General features: G+C 40.2%; 1 protein-coding gene across 10 annotated transcripts in view; it reads left to right on the top strand.

Annotated features, from left to right (window-relative positions):
* Positions 1-21,810, top strand: part of FRMPD4 (FERM and PDZ domain containing 4) — a 915,426-nt gene that overhangs the window by 856,456 nt on the left and 37,160 nt on the right. For all 10 annotated transcript variants that reach the window (XM_074391531.1, XM_074391527.1, XM_074391532.1 and 7 more), the window contains 5 exons: positions 2,057-2,161; positions 4,576-4,683; positions 8,621-8,752; positions 13,022-13,141; positions 20,876-21,012. In XM_074391531.1, the coding sequence (XP_074247632.1) occupies positions 2,057-2,161; positions 4,576-4,683; positions 8,621-8,752; positions 13,022-13,141; positions 20,876-21,012 (602 nt within the window). The remainder of the gene's footprint in view (positions 1-2,056; positions 2,162-4,575; positions 4,684-8,620; positions 8,753-13,021; positions 13,142-20,875; positions 21,013-21,810) is intronic.

Here is a 21,810-nt window from a genome sequence, read left to right on the forward strand (position 1 = left end):
TTTTAAAAATCACGTTGAGCATGTTTAAAGCTATTCTTTTGATTTCTTGCTTTCATTTGTTTGTTGTTTTGTTGTTTTTTTAAACAGAGCAGCCATTCTCTTAAAACTTCTTGCATAAATGGATGAATTCAAGCTCTGGTGGACAAATTATCCGTCTATGCCATCTTCAAAGACACTACTCATAGCAAGGATGGGATAAGTGTGGAAGGGAACTTTAGAAAGAACAGGATTCTTTTGGAATTAAAGCAAAAACTCCATCCAGAAACACACACGCACGCACACACACCCCACACACACCTTTTATCATACTTATTTCAATAGCTTTTTTATTATAGTAATATACACATAACATAAAATGTACCATTTTAACCATTTTAAAGTGTACAATTTAGTGGCATTAAGTACATTCAAAATGTTGTACAACCATTGCCACTCCCTAGTTCCACAATTTTTTCATCACCCCTTAAAGAAACCCCATATTCATTAAGCATCACTCCTCATTCCCTCATTCTCCCCGCCCCCAGGCCCTGGAAACTACTCATCCACTTTCTGTCCCTATAGATTTGCCTACTCTGGACATTTCATGTAATGGAATCATACAATATGTGGCCTTTTGTGTCTGCTGTCTTTCACTTAACATAATATTTTCCAGGTTCATCCATGTTGTAGCATGTGTCAGAACTTCATTCCTTTTTATGGTTGAATAATATTTCATTGTACAGATGGACTATATTTGATTTATCTATTACATTATGTTGCTTTTAAAATTTAATTGGTCTTAAGTATACTTGTATTGGACAAGGATGAGAGTCCTTTTTAAAATTCATTTTACTTGAGAAGCAAAGTATGGGTCACCCTAGTTGGCTTTAGTGCCTCTAGATTGGTACAGTAAATAGAGGGTTAAGCCTCTGTGTTGTTTCTAGAGTCAGTTACAACAGCCTCAATGTTTTAAGACTATATAGTGTGGAAAACATGAGTTCGAACCATAGGCCATTGCCAATTTGACCATTTTGGTTTATGAAATAACAATCCTATGATTCAAGCTATTTACCTCTGTATTAGGTTTCATAGAGAATTTAATTCTTTTGAAAAATAAACAAATGATGCCTGTAACATAATAAAAAATCTACTAGATGTGAATTCCCTTCCCTTTAGGCTTCTTGAAAATTATGTACCAATGATGATTCTCAGATAAAGTGACCTTACCAAGATCATTCTGCAAGGGGTGCCCCAGTATCACAGCACCCTTCTAAGCAGGTTCTCCCATTGTACTTCCAATTTCTGAGGAAGAATTGTGCCACGTGGCCCCTCTTTCCAATAAAAGAAGGGAGAGGATCGTAAAGCACAAAGAGCACATAAGATGAGGAAGAATATGAAGTCAACTTTCAATTGCCAGGAAAGGTCTTGTCTCTACCCTGCCCAGTAAGATCACAGGATGACAGGTTACCAAGAAGAGGCTAAAACTCACATAAAGCATGAGGGTTTCAGAGAGAGAGAGAGAGAGAAAGAGAGACTGTGTGTGTGTGTGTGCGTGCACGCACACGCACACACACATGCATGTAGGTACTCGTCTGCTCACATACCCATATGTCCTTAATGTGAATTACAATGGGATTATGAATCATTTTAGGACTATCAATGACTCTTCTCCACCTCATTAAAATAGATGATTAATGATCAACTCATCATAAACCCAACATTAGATTTGCTACCACCACACCTTGCATGCTGTGCTCAAAGCTCTGTATTGGAAGAAGAGTTGTATGCTTTTGCAGCCATTGTTTTAAAAGATCCCTGGAAATGTGCTCAGTTAAAAGATGGAACATGGTGGTGGTAGTTCGGATCTGGCGACTAAATCAAACTTACTAACTTATAGGCCTGACAGAGTTTTGACTGCATCTATAATATGCATTTTGTCCTTAAATCGGGCATGTACCAAGCATTTTATTTTTTAGCAAAATTATTGCATACCTGGGAGGATAAAGATGAACAACAACTGTTACAAGGTTTGCATTATGTTACCAGTAATCAGATAAAACGTTTTCTTTTCTTCTAGTCTCCCAAATCAGCATTTATTAGTGCTGCAAAAAAGGCAAGATTAAAGTCCAATCCAGTCAAAGTACGCTTCTCTGAGGAGGTCATCATCAACGGCCAAGTGTCGGTGAGTTTACAACCGCCTGCTCTGTGACTCAGGAAGGGTCAATGAGGCAGAAGCTTTGCACTCAAACAAAGTCAGTAGTCCCACTGGGATGATAGATCTGAAATTGGTTGTTGTTTTTACAGAGGTGTCAAATCTCAAGGTTGTAAAAGGCTTGACAGATCATCAAGTTGGGCCTGAATCTCCTCTAACATGGTCAGAATATATGGTAGTCCAGGATTTCATAGAATCCTTCCAGTGTCAGAGGCGTCACTACTTTGCAAAGGAGTTCATATGATTTGGGATCACTGACACTGCCTCATTCAGACTAGTAAGATGTGCCTCTTTGAAACTTCCACCTGTTTCTTCCCATTCTGCTAACTAAACATTCTTCCATATGACAGTGCTTTACGTATTTTTGAGAAAGGTATTTTGTTTCCCCTTTTACTTCGCTAGAAAAGCCTAATCTTTCAACTAATCAGTCGAAGAAGTTAAAATGATGGAAAGATTTTGTGTATGCAAGCAGAACTAAAGAAATACTGCCCACATCTCCATAAATAGGTCCTGTTAGAAATCATGATTACTCAGGCACTTAATTGATCTTCAAAATGAATAATGCAATTATCAACAAGATGTTTTCTTTTCAACTTTTTCTCCTAAAAATATACTGAAGTGTTTTTAGTTTTTATAAAATTATTATCCAAGGCATTAATAATTTTGGACCTTTGAAATGCCAAAGCATTGGTGGTCTGTTGATACTGTTTAAATAAATCCATGAAGATAAAATCTCACCTACGATATGTTCATTATTAGTCACCAACTCTTCTCTGAGGTTGGTTCTGGATCTGAATCTGCAGATATAGGCCTGTACATCCTGGGCAAGGCACTCATACTCCAAGTGGCTTTGAATCAAAACTTACTGACCCAGGGCTGCTCTACTTGGGGTCCAGCTATTGTGATGCTTGTGGGAAAGGCTGGAGGCTGTGGCTGTGCTGCCCTGTGAGCATGGTCTGTTCTGTGCCCCCCAATGGGTCATATCACTCTGGATGCACGGTCACTGTACATTATTAATTTGCAACAAGACTGTCCCAGCCGAAGGGTGCAAGGTACAGAGGAATCAATATATAGCAGAAAGTCATCTGAAACTTAAACCTTTTCTGCCTGGAGCTTTTGAGCATGTAATTGAGCAACCAGGTAGTTTATGCATCTTTAGAAAGAATATGATTCTAGAAGCTGCTAGAACAGTGTCAGTTCATCTGTGGATATAGCAGGACTCCTGCAAGGCAGCTGATGTGTGAGGACAGCTCTGAGGTGGATGGCAGTGATGTTCAGTCACATGTATGCTCCTCAGACTTCGTGACCGTCTTTATTTCCAGTTTACCCTTGCTCTTCTGAGTCACTGAGTGCCATGTCTTCTGGACTTGGATTCAGACTTATTCAGCGAATTAGGAGCAAGACTTTGCAGGAGGTCCACAGGAGCAGAAAGGAGAGGGAGGAAGTTCAGGGAAAGAAACTGGAAGTGAAAGGCAGGAGGCCCATTATGGGAGTACGTAGGGATTGAATTCTCTCTGACACTGGCCAATGCCTGTACATCTTGCCTTCATTTCCTTCATGTGCAAAACAAGGGATGTGTGTGCTTATGACTGCTGAGTTCTCCTCAACTCCTGGGACTTTATGACCAACTATGTGTGAATAACTCAGCTCACTCCTGGGATTTATAGAACTCATTCAGTGTGCCTTCTTCCTCCCTCTTTCTTCTCTCTCACCTCTTACTACTTCCAATGGAAAAAAAGGCAAAGAAATACCATTTCTATTGTTTCCTTTTTGTCATGTTTCTAGCTGGCCTCTTTTTTTGAGTTATTTCTAGATTATGATCTTGTTTATTATAGACGATGTTTTACTCTCTTAACACAATAAGCCATTCCTTCTATTTTCCCTTGGAGTTTAAGTACCATCCCTAACTGGGTGAAAATAGTTCCACAAAATAACTTTATACTTGAAGTCTATTGATGCTCGTGACTCACTATCGTGATACTGCCAGGCACCAACAGAACCCTATCAAACAGCATCATTGCTGGTCTTCGTTCTGTTGAAGATGTCCTTTCCTGCTTAGGTCTGGGCTTGTAGTTCCAAATGTCAAAGCCTAATTACGAAAGCATCATGTCTGTAATCATGTTTGCCAGTGGGGATCTTGAGTTAAAAAAAAAAAAAAAAAAAAAAAAAACTCATCTGATTGACTTTCTGATGAACAAATGTATTTTGCTATGAGCAACTGAACTCACATGTCACCAAAGGAATGCCTTGGTTGGCCTTAGAGAGTTTGTTTTTTAATGCCATGCTTCGAATAAAGTATAGATGTGCTGTGCTGCTACTGCAAAGAGAATAGTTCTAATTTGATTGACTTATGCCCCTCCCCCGCCACTTTTTTTGTTAAACAGGAAACTGTTAAGGACAACTCACTTCTTTTTATGCCAAATGTTTTGAAAGTCTATCTGGAAAATGGGCAGACCAAATCATTTCGCTTTGACTGCAGCACTTCCATTAAGGTAAGATGAGCAGCTCAACTCTGTCCCTGGACTCTTTCAGGTACAACCTGCAGGATACTGTGAGCCATTTGTAGCAGCATCTTCCTTCAGAACTATCCCTTTATTTCTGCAATTTTGTTGATTGCCTCCATACAATGTAGTCTGTCAATACTTAAAACCAAACAAAAACCAAAAGCTTAAACTAAGAAGGTTCTGCTCTTTTATTTCTCTTGGTGTTGCAAAACAATATAATACGCTGTCAGTGAAGAAACACTAGAGCTAGTCATTTTAATGCAACTGCAGATTAATTAAAATAGTGTGACTATCACCAAGAACCCTTGGCACCCTGCCCAAAGCCAGCATGATTTCTCAGCAATATCAGCTGCTCAGAAGATTAAGATGTTAGCTATTAATTGAATATCTGCTACTTTGGTGTGGAGTAAAAAACAAGGGTAGAATAATGTAAAGGTAACATTTACTTTTAATTTCTGTAACCAATTTCATGGTAATGATGCATAAAGAGGCAGAAATGAGGCCTGCTTCTTAGAAGAAGGGCTAGAAAGGAAGACTCACAAAGCAATCCTATTATTTCAGAGCCACAGGTGAGTTTTACATAATAGGTATTATAGCAAAGCGTATGGGTTTTTTCCCCACATGCTTTCTTCCTGGAAAAGAAAAGTGCAGAGTCTCTTCCTTTAATTGGACAACAGTGTGTTCAGAAATTGATTGCTCCCTAATGCTTCATCAGCCTAAAATAGGCTTTCTTCAAATGGCACGGTAAAAAAGATTTTATGAAGGTAAAAGAGTACCTAGTGATGATCTGTACAATCATCTATGAAGAGAATATCAACTCTCTGTTTAAAAATGTCTATCCATAGCCAACCTCTAATTCTTGTGTGTTTTTTAAACTAATCAGCATAGACCTCACATGTAGAAGCATTTCTGCAAAGACCCACTCACTGTGTATTCTTATTGTCACGATACCAGCAAGGGGCTTGTTTTGAATTGCTGTAAGTATGTGGTGGCTTAGTAGGTCATGCAGTGGAAAATATTAGATTGATGTTGAAGCACAAAATCATCCTTAAATCATTCCAGATGAAATATTAACTTCCTACGTACAAGACTTCTAATTTTAAATGGCAATGTCTGGGAAGATCTTCTTCCCTTGTTTCTTATTCATTGTCAATTTGTGGTGGGATTTTAATGTAATTATTGATCAACTAACCCAGGGGCAGGCAAACTTTTTCTGGAAAGGGCTAGATAGTAAATATTTTAGGCTTAGTGGGCCATTTGATATCTGTTTCAACTGCTGAACTCTGTCATTGTATCAGCAAAGCAGCCATGAACAGGTGGGTTTGGTAAGTCCTTAAGACAACGCTCAGTTTTGATAATTCGCTTAAAGGACTCACAGAACTCAGTAATTGGTTATACTCACAATTATAGTATATTATAGCAAAAGAATATAGAATAGAATTAGCAATGGGAAAGGCTCATCGTCAGGGGATAGGAGAGATTGAGTGGAAAGCTTCCAGATGTCCTCTCTCAGTGGATTCATACAAATAGTGCTTAATTCGCCCAGAAATGATGCATGACAATATGCATGAAGTACTGCCAACAAGGGAAGTTCACCCAAGCCTCAGCATCCAGAGTTTTTATTGGGGGTTTGCCACATAGACACAGCTGCCCACCTGCATGGTTGACCTTAGTATCCAGTCTCTCCAGAGTTAGAGCTGATACCATATGGCCCAATGTTCTCACCATAAATCAATTGTTAGCATAGACTATCGGGTATGGCCCAAGACCACCTAGTAAACAAAAACACTCCTATCAGACAGGACAGTCCAAGGGCTTAGAGGTTACTTCCTAAGAGTGGGAGCAAAAGACCAACTTTTTCTTTAGGCAAGGTTAATCTGTTACTTCACAGTCAATATGTGAACAAATGGTCATGGCCAGATGTAACCCACAGGTCATAGTCGGCAGACCTCTGAAATAGCCCACATTATTATAACTCTCTCTGACACCATGGTCTTGTTGTATGTTGCCAGCTGGTCACCTCCCTGCCATTGGACTCCCTACCCCACCTGATGACCTAGGTAAAGACTTGAATGCATTTCTTAACAGAAATAAATCTACATTTAAGAAAGGCCTGTTGTTAATTCCCTCCAGCCTCTTTATTAAAGAATGTATGCAAGACTAAGTTTGATTTCCCTGAGGATTGCAGATGACAAGGAGAAGAGAGGAAGCAATGCAACGAGTTCACATCAAATTCAAGTTATCTTATCTTGTGCCTAACAGCCCCATTATTACAGTAGACACTGGCTGGTAGGTATAAAATAGAAATAGTATAGTTATGAAAGGAATGTGACACTGTGTAATGAAAATTGCCAAAATTCTTGCTGCAGAATTACAATAGGAAAAAACTATTGCTATTGATTTTCCAGTGTCCTCCCAGGTGGTTCAGGAAAATGCTTTCTAAAGTATGTGTTGCCACACAAAGGCTGGTTTTGTTTCCTCTTTCCTGGGCTTTAAGAGAAAATTATAAAGCAGAGAATTTTTTTTTTTAATTCAACATTTCTGTTGAATGATTTTTTTCAGGACTGGGGGGTATGTGGGGATCTTTGACTTAATGGGGCCTGAAGAAACTAAAAAAGGACCACAGAGAAGGATCAAAATATCAGAAAAGTCAGTAAAAGAAAACTAAGTATGTCAGGATTTCTCTGTCTTGGCACTATTGAGATACTGCGCCAGATCATTCTTCGCTGTGGATCTGTCTCTGCATTGCAAGATGTTGAGCAGCACTTCTGATCTCTACAAACTCCATAGCAGTAGTCCCTCACCCCTACTGTGACAACCAAAAATGTCTCCAGACATTTCCAAATGTTGCAGCGGGGCAGAACTTCCCTATAGGTCTTTTAGCATCTGAGTCTAAATTATCCTTGAGGGATCATTTACTAATTTTCAGGTACATGAAAAAAAGTGTAGGTTGAAGAGATTAGTTTTACATTGTAGTAAATGTGTGTGTTTTTATATGGAACACCTTTCTGATCATAAATGCTTAATCCTATAAAAGATTGCTGACAAAGCTTGCTCATTCCACCTTCTCCAGCGATATAAAATAAATATATGTATATTATTATGGTGCCCTCACTCTGTGCCAAACAATGTTATAATAAATGCTTTGTGTGTGTAAACTCATTTAATCCTTATATCCGTCCTGAGATAAGCCTTATTATCATCTGCAGTTTACACAAAGGGAAACTAGATACTTAGCGACTAAATAACTTGCCCAAAGGTAGTAGAACTGGGATTAGAAGCCAGACTGTTTCCTTAGCCCCCATTCCTAACAAGCACTACACTGCTCTTTCAGAAGGGTAAGCCAGGGTCAGCAAGCAGATATTTCAGTCTTCACAGTCTCTGTTGCAACTACTCAACTCTGCTGATGCAACACACAAGAGCAGCCATAGATTTTAGATAAACAAATAGGCATGACCATGTCCCAATAAAACTTTATTTACAAAAGCTGATGTTGAGCTAGGTTTGGCATGCAGGCCATATTTTCTAACCCTTAGGGCAGACCACTTTCAGAACTGGTTTAATTGCTACCCCATTTAGTAGAAAGGAGAATCGAACTGGCTACACTCCACAATCTATTGATGATCTTTCTATATCAAGTGCTTACATGATATTAACCTCCTCCTCCAGCTATTTACCTTGTTAACTCTCTGTTTTGAACTCCATAAAGATTTTGAATGATTGAGGAGGCCAGGAAAAGGGCAAGAGAAGCAAGGCCTCATTTCTGTATCTTTTTGGATCTTTGGAGCATTAAATTTCAGAATCAACCAAAGGTACAAAATTTCAAGATTGGAAGCCTACATGTGTATCACTTTTCAGTCATGATAGAGTCCACAAGATGGCGGTCTTGATTTTGGTCTCATCGTGTTCATGTTTCCTCTGTAAGGATGTCATCTTAACCCTTCAAGAGAAGCTCTCCATCAAAGGCATCGAACACTTCTCTCTCATGCTGGAACAGAGGACAGAAGGGGCTGGAACGAAGTTACTCTTGCTTCATGAACAGGAAACTCTAACTCAGGTCTGTGAAATTTCACCCTCAAGTAGTGAGACTGCTGGTTAGAGCAGAGGTTGCCCAGTCTAAGATTTCTCCCCCACTCTAATCTATAAATGTACTAATTATATCCCTGGGTATCCTCTGTAAAGGAAGTGCTGGCAGTCTTAATGCATTTTACACCTCAAGGTCGTGTTTCCCTTTCTGCCAATCTTTTGCAGACTGTCAAGTCTCACAACCAGATTTGTTATTCAAAGTCTCACCAGCCACACATTGAGAATATAGATCTGTAAAATTATATTTTATGTGATTACAGTGACCTCTTCACCTGTTTTGGTCAACAGTCTCTTGAAACTATTTTAAAAAATGGTTTCTGAGATTACTTAAATTAATCCAAAATCATATTTAGTTGTTTGAAATTCTGGGTGCATACTTAAGACTATTTTTGGAAGCCTGAAATCTCTGCCCCAGTCCTGCCCGCTATAAATATGTGATCTACCAATGTGTCCCAGTTCCTGATTACCAAGATGCCACCCCCATCTGTTCCCTGGGGAGACAAGCAGGCTGCTCTGCTGCTGAATTCGGCACAGCACCCTGACTTTTCTTCTGACACAAGCAGAGTCTTTGTTGAATGTATAAGAGATTTCAACAAATTCCTCTTCCATGGGAGAGATCAGTGATGACAGAACTTTAGGGAGAGGGGTAGGAAGGGACACCAGGAGGAGAAGCATCAGATGCTGCCAGCTGGATGGAGTGGCAAAAAGTGTTGTCACACTAAAGTGCTTCTTGGTAGTTGTATATAAAAGCTGGTATCCCATACATTGGGTGGTCCTACAGATATCCCCGATTCTCTTGATTCAGTCCAACTTTTTGTAATAGATTAGTTTGAAAGTTGCCATTTGTGTTGATTTATATTCTTCTACCTAAACTTGGCTTATTATTTCCATCAATTTTTTTTGTTTTGGTTTTGTTTTGTTTTTGTTTTTGTTTTTGTTTTTGAGACAGAGTCTCACTCTGTTGCCCAGACTGGAGTGCAGTGGCGTAATCATATCTCACTGCAGGCTCGAACTCCTGGGCTCAAATGATCCTCCCACTTTAGCCTTGCAAAGTGCTGGGATTATAGGAATGAGCCACCATGCCTGGCCTCTATTGAGTCTAAATCTACCTATTGATATTTTAAGTCACTTCTAATGGTTATTATTTTAACCTGTGCCAAACACTCTTGGCAATAAATAAATGACTTATTTTATGCTTCGTTACAGGGGCACAACCCCTGATATACAGGATCTCTTATGTGAAAGGTCAGTGTCTGGATCTGAGTTTCCCCAGAAGCAGAACTTAAGAATTTGAATGCATGTAGTTTATTTGAGAAGAGATCTCTGGAAATACCAGCAGAGGAATTGGGAAGAGAGATGAGAAAAATTGAGAAACCAATAAAGAATGTGTTATTGGCCAGGTGCAGTGCCTCCAGCCTGTAATCCCAGCACTTTGGGAGGCCCAGGCAGGCGAACCACCTGAGGTCAGGAGTTCAAGAGCAGCCTGACCGACATGGTGAAACTCTACTAAAAATGCAAAACTTAGCCAGGTGCAATGGCAGGGGCCTGGAATCCCAGGTACTAGGAGGCTGAGGCAGGAGAATTGCTTGAACCCGAGAGGTGGAGGTTGCAGTGAGCAAAGATCACAACACTGCATTCCAGCTTGGGTGACAGAGTAAGACCTTGTCTCAAAAAAAAAAAAAAAAAAAGAATGTATCATCAAACCAGTTTCCACTGTGGGCAACTGGAACTCAGTCCACTGGAGAGCACTGGGAGACAATGTAGGACAACCTAAGAGGTATCCCACCGAGGGGTGAGGGAGCTGGGGCATGTGCCTACCAGCACTCTGTTATTGATGGTGGGCTGCTCTCTTGTTATTCGGGCTTGCCTTGTGTTGTTCAATGGTCACAGGTGTTTGCCGTAAATACCCATCAACTTATAGCAATAAATGCCAAAGGGTTACGGGCAGACAGCCAGTTACTACAAGTCTAATGAAACGCCCCACAATGTTTTGATCTTTCTGGTTTTACTTTCTCTCTAAACTTTTGTCTACTACATAGCCTTTATAGGAAAGCTTCATGCTGATTTAGTTGGACAAAGTTTCTTTAAAAGTCTTCTGATGCTAAGTAAACAAAACTTCTCACTCCAATTACTGCATTTCTTTTAAAATGTTGGAAGGAAACAAAAAAAACTTCTAACAATCATTCCTTCTTTATTTTTCATTATAGAATCAGAACTAAAAGCGAAGTGCTAAAAATCAAGTATTATCTCTAGAAAGGAAAATGGATTTAAATATCCTGAAAGAAACCAGCTATATGCCTTCTAAATCAATGCATATGAAAAAAATCGATTGCTAAAATATTTATAAGCATAAAAGCAGAGTAAGAAATTATAATTTTTCCAATAACAAAATCATTTTAAAACATTTAATTTCTATGAAAACCCCACAGTGGAACTTTTAAGTAACTCTACCTGAATTTCTGGTGGTTTGATATTAAACTTCTACTATAAAATATTATTTATATACTACTCAAAGTTTCCAAGAAATCGTTTCTGTTTGTCTTAGAGAGTGTTATTCTTATGGACTGCCATTTCTAATGACTTGAAGCCACCTTTTTGCATTACATTGATTCATTTTCCAAAACTAGTGTAACCTTCTGATACTAAAAGTAAACTCAAGATGGCTTATGGAAAATTCAAGAAAGAAAAGTTTTAACCAGTAGTTAAAGGAATAATAGATATGGTGATTCCTGACTTTCTAACACACCAGAGCAAACCTTCTGGCAAAATAGCCCATGAAGTCACTGTGAAACACAACAGCAGGGCTGACCAGCACTAGTGGCCTTTTAGAGTCCCCTATTTCTTTATTCCTGGTTTGCTTTACCATCAGCCAGTGATAAGCAGCTCATAGCCCTCGGGTCTCATGAGTCCACTCAGCTTGCAGGCCTGCCCACAGCCAGAAAGCTGGTGTGACTACTCAGGATGCTCATATATGTAAAAGTAGGGTGTCTTTTTCCATTGGAATTCTTCTGTTCAACAAAGTTAGCAAACTGTGAAAACATACATGTGCATGCATACACATGCCATGGGACTCAAAGCTATTTTATTTTAAATGTTTTAATTGCAGCTCACAAACATTTTTATATTGCCAGATTTGTCCCCTGCGTAAGAGTAGTTACACACAACTGTGCTGGTTCATGCCGCATGGTTTTCATTTTGTTTTGTTGATGCGTTGAAAGGAAATCAATGAGCTGTTGCCTTTTTTCTTAGAATCCAATGTCTTCCATTCATTCAAGTGTTTATTAAACACCTATTATTTACTAATTGATTTCCTTTTGTTGCAAAAGGAATTAAGAAATGAACTTCTAGTATGCGACCATATTATAGTGTTTAAAAGGAAAACAAACAGAAATGAACCATGGTCCTTAACCCTGAAGAAACTGTGGTATATTTTAAGCTCCTTTGAACAAGTGGAACAATATCATCATGGTATCAGAAGTTTGGAGTCATTTGGAAACTTGTAGAATCTGATGTACTGCCTGGGCCAAAACTTCTGTCTTCCTACTTTCCAATGTGATGCCATCCAAGGTTGACACTATCATGTTTTCATTGCAATAGTCAGACTGGAGTCTAATTTGGAAAAAACACAGCAATGTTATGCAATAAGAAACTGTGCTGGACAGTCTCTCTGCTGTCCCTTTGGATCCTCTTTTTGTACTCCCCAACATAGATTTAGGGTGCTATCACTAACAGCCACCGTCTGCAGATCTTCTTTCAAGAACTGTCCTCAGACTACGGGAGCCCATCATGTCCAAACCAGGAAATTCACATTCCCTGGGACAGCTCTAAATGAATGACTCATCAGTGCTCCTTTGGCTCAGGTCTCGGCAGCTCCATGGTATAGCTACCACTCCAGGGTCCCCTGCAGGATCGGGGTATAGCTACTATCTGCTGGGCTTCCCTGAGAAGGCACCATTGCTTAGCTTCCTCTTCTTTTCTGACCTGCTTTCCCTACTCCATTACTAGCCTCTTCTGGGAGCATTTTCTTAATAAGTCCCTTGTACACAAACCCTCATCTCAGGGTCTGCTTCTGGGGAACCCAATCTAACTGGCAAAGTTACGTGCAGTTTTCAGGGAATGCGTATCTATCATAAATACTAAAAGAATATCACTGATTCTTTCCTGAGTGTCCAAAGAAAGTTGATCAGCCATTTCTCAGTCAGCACTGGAGGGTTCTTATGTGACTGGTCTATTCTTCCAGGTGACACAGAGGCCCAGCTCCCATAAGATGAGATGTCTTTTCCGAATTAGCTTCGTCCCAAAAGATCCCATTGACCTTTTAAGGAGAGATCCAGTTGCTTTTGAATATCTCTATGTTCAGGTATGTTAAAATTTCAGCATGTTTTATATCAGCTTTGTGGCATAAACTAACTTTGGGGCTTTGCCCTCAATTCTTTAATTTGAAATCTTTCTTTTTTTCCCCCCCCACCTCAAGCTCAGTGAATCGTACAATAATTCTGTGGTGCTCTTTTTATCTTTACCTTAGATTTTGAAATAATTTCATACTTCCAAAAATGTTGCAAGAGTCGTCTTTCATACCCTTCACTCAGATTCACTAGTTAACATTTTACCACATTTACTTTCTCTTTGCTATATGCACATGTTCTCTCTCTCTCTACACAAATACACACACAAATGTATATGATTTTTTTCTAAACCATATGAAAGCCGATTACCAAAATAATGCAGGTTTACTCCTAAATACTTCAATGTGTATTTTCTAATAACAAGGGCATTTTCTAATACAATTATTATACAAGTAACAAAATCAGAAAAGTAAACAATGATGCATTTCTATTATCTCATCTACAGTTTATATCCATAGTATGCCTATTACCCTCAAAATGTCTTTTATATATACATTTTTTCTAGAACAAGATGCACTGCAGGATCCCATTTTGCATTTAGTTGTCATGTCTCTTTAGTCTACTTAAATCTGGACTATTCCTCAGCCCTTTTTCAACTTTCACAACCTTGATAGTTTGGAGGAGTACTGGTCAGCTATTTTATAGAAATCTCTCAATTTGGGTTTCTCTGATGTTTTCTTATGATAAGATTGATGTTACACATTTTGGGAAGAACAACATGAGTGACTTTGTATTATCAGTGTAACACATTGAGAGGTACATGATGGGCCAGGCATGGTGGCTCATGCCTATAATCCCAGCAATTTGGGAGGCCAAGGTGAGTGAATCACAAGGTCAAGAGATCAAGACCATCCTGGTCAACATGGTGAAACCCTGTCTCTACTAAAAATATAAAAATTAGCTGGGCATGGTAGCACATACCTGTAATCCCAGCTACTCGGGAGGCTGAGGCAGGAGAATTGCTTGAACCCAGGAGGTGGAAGTTGCGGTGAGCCGAGATCGTGCCATTGCACTCCAGCCTGGGTAACAAGAGTGAAACTGTCTAAAAAAAAAAAAAAAAAAAAAAAAAAAAAAAAAAAAAAGAGGTACATGATGTTAGTTTATCCCTTCAATGGCAAAATGAACTTCGACTCTTGGTTAAGGTGATGTTTTCCAAATTCACTCAAAAGCTTCTACTATTCCTTTATATAATTAAAAAGCAATTTGTGGAAAGTCACTTTGTAACTGTTTTTTGTTTTGTTTTGGTTTGGTTTTTGTTTTTTTGAGATGGTATCTTGCTCTTGCTGCCCTGGCTGGAGTGCAATGGCACCATCTTAGCTCACTGCAACCTCTTCCTCCTGGGTTCAAGTGATTCTCCTCCTCGGCCTCCTGAGTAGCTGGAATTATAGGCACCTGCCACCACGCCAGGCTAATTTATGTATTTTTAATAGAGACAGGGTTTCACCATGTTGGCCAGGCTTGTCTCCAACTCTTGACCTTATGGTCTGCCTGCCTTGGGCTCCCAAAGTGCTGGGATTACAGGTGTGAGCCACTGTGCCTGGCCTGTAACTTTTATTATCTTGTACTAGATCAAACTGTCACCCACAAGTTTTAGTACTAATTGATGATTCTCTTTTTTTGCTTTTTTTTTTTTTTTTTTTTTTTTTTTTTGGGAGAGAGAGTTTCGCTTTTGTTGCCCAGGCTGGAGTGCAATGGCGGGATCTCTGCTCACCACAACCTCCGCCTCCTGGGTTCAAGCAATTCCTGCGTCAGCCTCCCAAGTAGCTGGGATTACAGGCATGCACCACCACGCCTAGCTAATTTTGTATTTTTAGTAGAGACAAGGTTTTTCCATGTTGCTCAGGCTGGTCTCAAACTCCCAACCTCAGGTGATCTGTCCACCTTGACCTCCCAAAGTGCTGGGATTACAGGTGTGAGCCACCGTGCCTAGCCCTAATTGATGATTCTTATCTGAATTCATTATTATAATAATGGTTGAAAATGATAATTTTTCTAATCTTACTATCGCTTCTGCATTTATTAATTGGTATGAGGAGAGTTTTCCCTTCTTTATTTATTCATTGATTTGATGCTTAGATTATGTGATATTCATTATACTGCATTGTTAACTTTAAGGTGGTAAAACTTGAAGAGAACATTCTTTTCCAGACTGATATCTGATTCTGAGCTATAAATCCCCAAAAAACAAAGTTTCCAAGAATGAGTATCTGGTGTAGTTTGTCCCAAGGGGAATTTATCCACTTTGATATTTAGGAGGTGTTCCTGTATTTTACTATTATGGCTTCCTATTACTTTCACTGAAATTTCCAATATAATCACATTAAATAGTAAGAACCAAATTACCTAATGCTTAGACAACTTAGACATCTAACAGTAGAACTAACTACTGGAAGAGGTTGTAAACCTAAACATAACCTCCCCCTCCCTACTGCCAGAAAGAGAGAAAAAACAAAAGTGAATTAAAAAAAAAAAAAAAAAGACATGTTGTCTTTGAAAATACCTGTATAAGGCAAAGATTGCTGGAGCCATATATAAAATACAAAAAGCGGCCGGGTGCAATGGCTCACGCCTGTAATCCCAGCGCTTTGGGAGGCTGAGGCGGGTGGATTGCCTGAGCTCAGGAGTTCGAGACCAGCCTGCACAACACGGTGAAACCCCTTCTCTACTAAAATACAAAAAATTACCTGGGCATGGTGGCATGGGCCCGTAATCACAGCTACTCAGGAGGCTAAGGCAGGAGAATTGCAAGGACCCAAGAGGCAGAGGTTGCAGGGAGCCGAGATCACACCACTGTACTCCAGCCTGGGTGACAGAGTGAGACTCCATCTCGGGGGGGGGGGGGGGGGAATATATATATATATATATATATATATATATATATATATAGAGAGAGAGAGAGAGAGAGAGAGAGAGCGCACAAAAAAGTAAGAAAAATATAATAAAAAGAAACATTTGTTAACTCTAGGTAGTTGATAACACTGGTGTTTGCTTTACTATTTTCAATACTTTCTTGTATATTTCAGAACGTTTGTGATCTTCAAAGCTGGGTAGAAAAAAAGTAGGTGGAAGATAGAAAACAGACTAGACAAGATAGGTATCAGAGTTTAAGAATGGTGACATAAATTAAAGTGCCAATAAGCCCTGAAGATCACAGGTTAAGTCAGACAGGAAAGAAGCAGAACATACAGGAATGTTCTAGCAGATGGGAGCACTCAGGATGAGGCCAGTCAAACCTTCCCCACCTCAGTGGTTTGGAAGACTGTGGTATTTTCAGCACAGTGGGATGAATAATGTTCATGGAGATAACCCTACATCATCAGGAAAAGTCAAGTCCTGTTCAGTGACCCCGGTTGACCAAGTAAAGAAATGTGTAGTGTGCTTTAAAATGTTTTCCATCCCGAACAATGAAACTTCTATGTTTGGGGTTTTTTTTAAATGTTAAGCTTTGATTACCTGGATCCCTCACTTGTCAACAATATCAACTGGTCCCCAACTGGTGTGACTGCATAAAACGGAGCCTGATTCTCAGCTGATCGGTCGCTGAGTCTTCCCATGTCCCTGCTGGGAACCAAACCAGGGCTTTGCCACTGCAGCTCAGATCATGGGCTACATTGGTAGCTGCAGATAGTTACAGGTGCTGGTCTGTAGTGGCTGTAGACAATGAGTGCATTCAGTGGTTGTTCTGTATAAGTATATACTCACCCCATTAACAGGATGGTGCTTTAAAACTATTTTACTCTGCTTCCATTTAAACATCATGGGTCCATTGCATTTATAAAAGAGCAATATTGCTGCATTTGTCTTGGGGAGAGGAGACCTCTTAAGTAGACAGGGAGTACGGCTAAACCCAGTTCTGTTTTAAGGTGTGTTTGCACAAATCTAATGCAGTTTAGGGAGATCTTTCTTATTCAATAGACACATGTTTTATATATGTGAGACTGTCCTCAGAACAGGAAAATGTGTCTGGAAATCTTGCCCAGGGACTAGCAGAAAAAGATTGAGGATGTTTCTGCTTTCTTGCTTTGGGTATAGAATGGGCGGTGAATCAGCCACCTCTTCAAGGTGTAGCCAGAGGGGGAGAAATGGAAAAACATATATGGTAGGCAATAAAGACCAAAATAAAGCAACTGTCATACATCCTCCACTGAAACAGGAAGTAAGAATGTCCTTGCCTCAGACCCTCTACTTTGAAATGCCTTGTATCACAGAATGCGTGCCTACTGTAAGTCTAAAATAATATGTCTAATATAAGTCAACAGATCTGCAAATGGTGCCTGTGTGCCCATGTTGATTTCAAGATACTAAAAAGATGCAATAAAACTAGCCTAGAGAACAAAAGACTAAGCAGGAACAACATGTATCACTTTACAAAGGTAAAATCAATTTATCTTAGTGGGGTCCCAATTAGTTATAAATGAACATTTTAGAGGCCTCAAGTGGAGCCTTTTGGGACCGCTGTTTAGCAAAACAGATAATGCCCATTTGCTTGCATAACTGTTATTTTAAGTAATATGGTTAAGAGTAATAAAAGCATGATTGGTTTCAAATACTTATATATAATCCAAATTTCACACTCATTCTCCGGGATCAGTCTGAACTAATTATATTATGTAATTAAGTGACTAATCACCTTGTCAAAAAATTCATCCAGAAGTCTAGTTAAATACAAGGTAAAGTAGGGATGGGAAATATGGTCCCAGCCACAACTCTTAGGAGAAGTAATAGTGATGGCTCATCTTTATGAAGTATATTCCATTTCATGAAACATACTTACAGCTATCATGGAAACCTTGCGAGTTCGTTGTGAATTCTCAAGTTAGTTGTTGAAACTTAACCCATTTTTCCAATAAGAAAACTGAGGCTCAAAAGAGATGAAATGCCATGTTCAAGGTCATTTTATTAGAAGTTGGCAAAGCCTAGAATCAGACCTGAGGCTTTTGTCTCTAAATTCTATGCCCAAATCCTCTTTCAATCCACCATGCCATGGCAGTTGTTAAAGAAAATGGTTTTTAAAAATTATTTCTCAAAAACTTGATTCTCCACTGTGCCAGTGGTTTTCTCACCCCCATCCTTCATGGGACTCTATAAAATGACCCCATCTGGGCTCTCAACACCTTGGAGCCCACGTGGACAACCCTGAGCACTCGGAAGTAACTGGTAAACCCAAGACTAGCAAAACAAAATGGCAGCCTGTCATTGCTCTCAGAGGCTGCCTTAAATCAGACCACCCTATCTCCTGCCTCTGGACAGACCCACTTCTGACAAGGGGTGCTGTGTAATCCAAATAGGTTTAAGATTTTAAGGAGAAGCAAAGGTGGGATGAACAGGGTAGAGAATGTGACTTTACTCTTAGCAGTGAAGTGATGGGCTGAGACATGCACCCACAGCACGTGGATATAGAGCCTGTAGGCGTGGGTGAGTGTGCACAGTGTAAATATTGTATGCAGAAACCGTCCAGGGATACATGTTTCTATTTTAGTAAAATCAATATAGGAAGTGGTTATAAATGTGCTTCTCTTGGAAAGGAGGCACTCAAATCTTGATACAGTTTTTCATGTGAGGGTAACGGTCTACTGAAGTTTGACTAAAAAAATCAAGTCAAAAAAGCCTAATTAGAGAAAAGGCATACAAATATATTTAATGTGTATCCATGGGAGCCTTAAGAATGAAGTCCCAAAGATACAAGGAAAATCGTTTATTTTTATGCTAATGTTCAACAAAGTATGGACAGCTATATAGAAGTAGGATTGAACAGAAAGTGTCTGACCTAACACTAATTGACTGAGTGAAAAAAACCTGCAAGGCCTAGATTCTTCTTGGCCTCTCTCACAGCATTTCTTCCTTCTGGGTGTGGGACAGGACACTCTGGAATAGGGGTCTTATGACCTACAATCAAACCACGTTGGTCAGATAATTTCTTTATAGCCAGTTTTTACCCAGACAGGGCAGAGGGAAAATTTGAGTCGGATATTTAGGTTTTATGGCTGGCTTTGGGGAAAGGGGGTTCTAGTCGCCATGACCCATCTTGGGGAAGAGGAATTCTAGGGTCTATGCCTAGCCTTCAGGTAGAACGGAAGTAAAAAACAGGAGGGCAAGAGAAGGTCAAAGAAAAACTTTTGCTTTCATTTGGGAGTATTGTCTTTTGACCTCCAACAAAATCTTGGGGCAAGGCAAAGAATAAAGAAAAGAAGGAAGTAAGAAAGGAGCTACATACCGTATTTTCTAAGCCAGGAATCCAGTTTCCTATGACAAATGTCAGTGAACACACATGTAGAATGTGCCAGAGCAATGCAGTGCTTTCCAGCAGCACTGAGCTCTCTGCCTTGTGCTTAAGTAGTGAGTCAGTGAGGACTACTCTAAAGCCAACCTCTGTGCCCATGTGGCACTTCACACTGGGTGACGCACTCTCAGCCACTCTTCAGTTGGATCCCCACAACAAACCCTGTGAGACAGGTGGCCTTATTCTACAGAGGAGCAAACTAAGGCTGAAAGAGGAGGAATGACTCTCAGAAAGTCAAACACTTGAAAAAGCAGGGCAGGTACTATTGAAGTCAATGGAGGAGCTAATGTGCTGTGATAAAGCCCCTGATGTGCTTCTCATCTAATCCTCCAGCCACTCCAGTGAGATAGTTAGTATGAATCCCCATGGCACAGATGAGTAAACTGAGGCTGCAAGAGTTAAAGTGAATGGTCTAAAATTACCTACACAGGTAGCCACTGGGAAAGCGAGAACACCAGAGCAGGTGGGTACGAGTCCCAGGCTACTGTGCTCGATCATACCCTGCTAATTCCGCTTCCCTGCAGCTGTTGTGGCTGATGACAAGGAGGAGAAGAATGATGTTGGTGGTGACAGTAGTACAGTTCTAGGAGCTTCTGGAGTTTTGTTTTGGCTTTCTTTTTTTTTTTTTTTTTGGAGACAAGTTCTCGCTCTGTCACCAAAGCTGGACTGCAGTGGCTCACTGCAGACTCAAACTCTTGGGCTCAAGCGATCCTCCTGCTTAAGCCTCCCGAGTAGCTGAGACTACAGGCACACACCACCATGTCCAGCTAATTTTTGTATTTTTTGAAGAGACCAGATTTTGCCATGTGGCCCAGGCTGGTTTTGAACTCCTGGGCTCAAGCAATCCGCCCGCCTCAGCTTCTCAAAGTGCTGGGATTCTACGGGCTTTTCATGGTTCACTCATTTAATCGTCACCACAACCCAGTGAACAGGGAGCACTATTATCCCCAATTTACAGAAGAGGAAACTGAGACACAGACAATTAAGAAGGTCCCCAGGTTTGCTCCCCTTATGAAGTGGAAGAAACAAGTTTCAAGCCCGGGATTCCAATTCAAGCAGCCTAACTCCAGAAGCCACATTATGCTATCAAAGCTTTATGCATTCAACTGCGGCACCTGTGTTTGGAAATTTCATACCTAAATTCCTAATTGTTTTTACAAAAAGCTAAATATTTAAATAACAGCTCGTCGATGAACGCTAAATGTTTTGTGTGGTCTCTGTGTTTGTGCGTGCAATTAAATACTGACTCGTTTCCAAGCAGTGCAGTGGAGATGTTTCCACATTTAGCCTCCGTGCCTGGGAAGTTAAGGTTGAAACACTCTGGGGAAATCTATGTCACCTGTTCTCTAAGTCCACACGCTGCGGCCCGTTCTTTGACAAGCTGTGCCCCCTGCTGGTCTCTTCGCAGAGTTGTAACGACGTGGTTCAGGAGCGATTTGGGCCGGAGCTGAAATATGATATAGCCCTGCGGCTGGCCGCGTTACAAATGTACATTGCAACTGTTACCACCAAGCAAACGCAGAAAATCTCCCTCAAATACATCGAGTAAGTGTTGGCTCTCATCTCTTTCGGAGACAGACAGGCCACCTCCTTTAGCCCAGGGGGTATTTTTGTTCTTTGTCCAAAATTGATCTTGTTTGTGGCAAAGCATTTATTCGCCGGTGGCAAAATGTATGAATATCATGCTCATTTCTGGTAGAAGAGATCCATTTCTAACTCACCTTTACAGCATTGTTAAGATGAGGGACATACTTAAAACGAAGCATAAATTTTTCAATTCCTAAAGGGGCTTGATTACAAGCCAAGCTTTGGTCTCAGCTCTTTTCACACATTAACTTATTTAATCTTCACAACATCCCTATGAAATGAGTAGGATTTTAGCTTCATTTTACAGATGAGCAAACCGAGGCACAGAATAACTTGCCCAAGTCAAGTGGCTATTAATGGGGAGATACAGGATTCAAACTTAGGCAGTGGGACTCTCCATTGTGCTACAGTTTGTGTGATGCGTTGAGGCATCTGTGTTTGAAAACACATGTAGTGCTAAAGCCTTGGACCCCCCTCCCTGCTTACAATCTCACCTCCAAAAGATGTATAAACTAGTTAAAATCCCACTTTCCAAAGAAGCTTCTCACGCGCTGCCTAGAAAGCCTTTCTAAATTCCACAACGCTCGGTTGACCCACCGGGGCCAAAATGGCTTTTCTCAATAAATTCATGAGTCTGTGCTGGAAAGGATTGGATCTCTAACTTGCCGACTTTAACACCACTGTTCTCACAACTCTTAGTCACCTGTTGACAGGTAGGGACAAATCCTCATGGGTAATTTGAGAACCTAGGGCCTT

The sequence above is a fragment of the Saimiri boliviensis genome, chromosome X (assembly GCF_048565385.1).
Source record: "Saimiri boliviensis isolate mSaiBol1 chromosome X, mSaiBol1.pri, whole genome shotgun sequence".
NCBI classification, from domain to species: Eukaryota; Metazoa; Chordata; class Mammalia; order Primates; family Cebidae; genus Saimiri; species Saimiri boliviensis.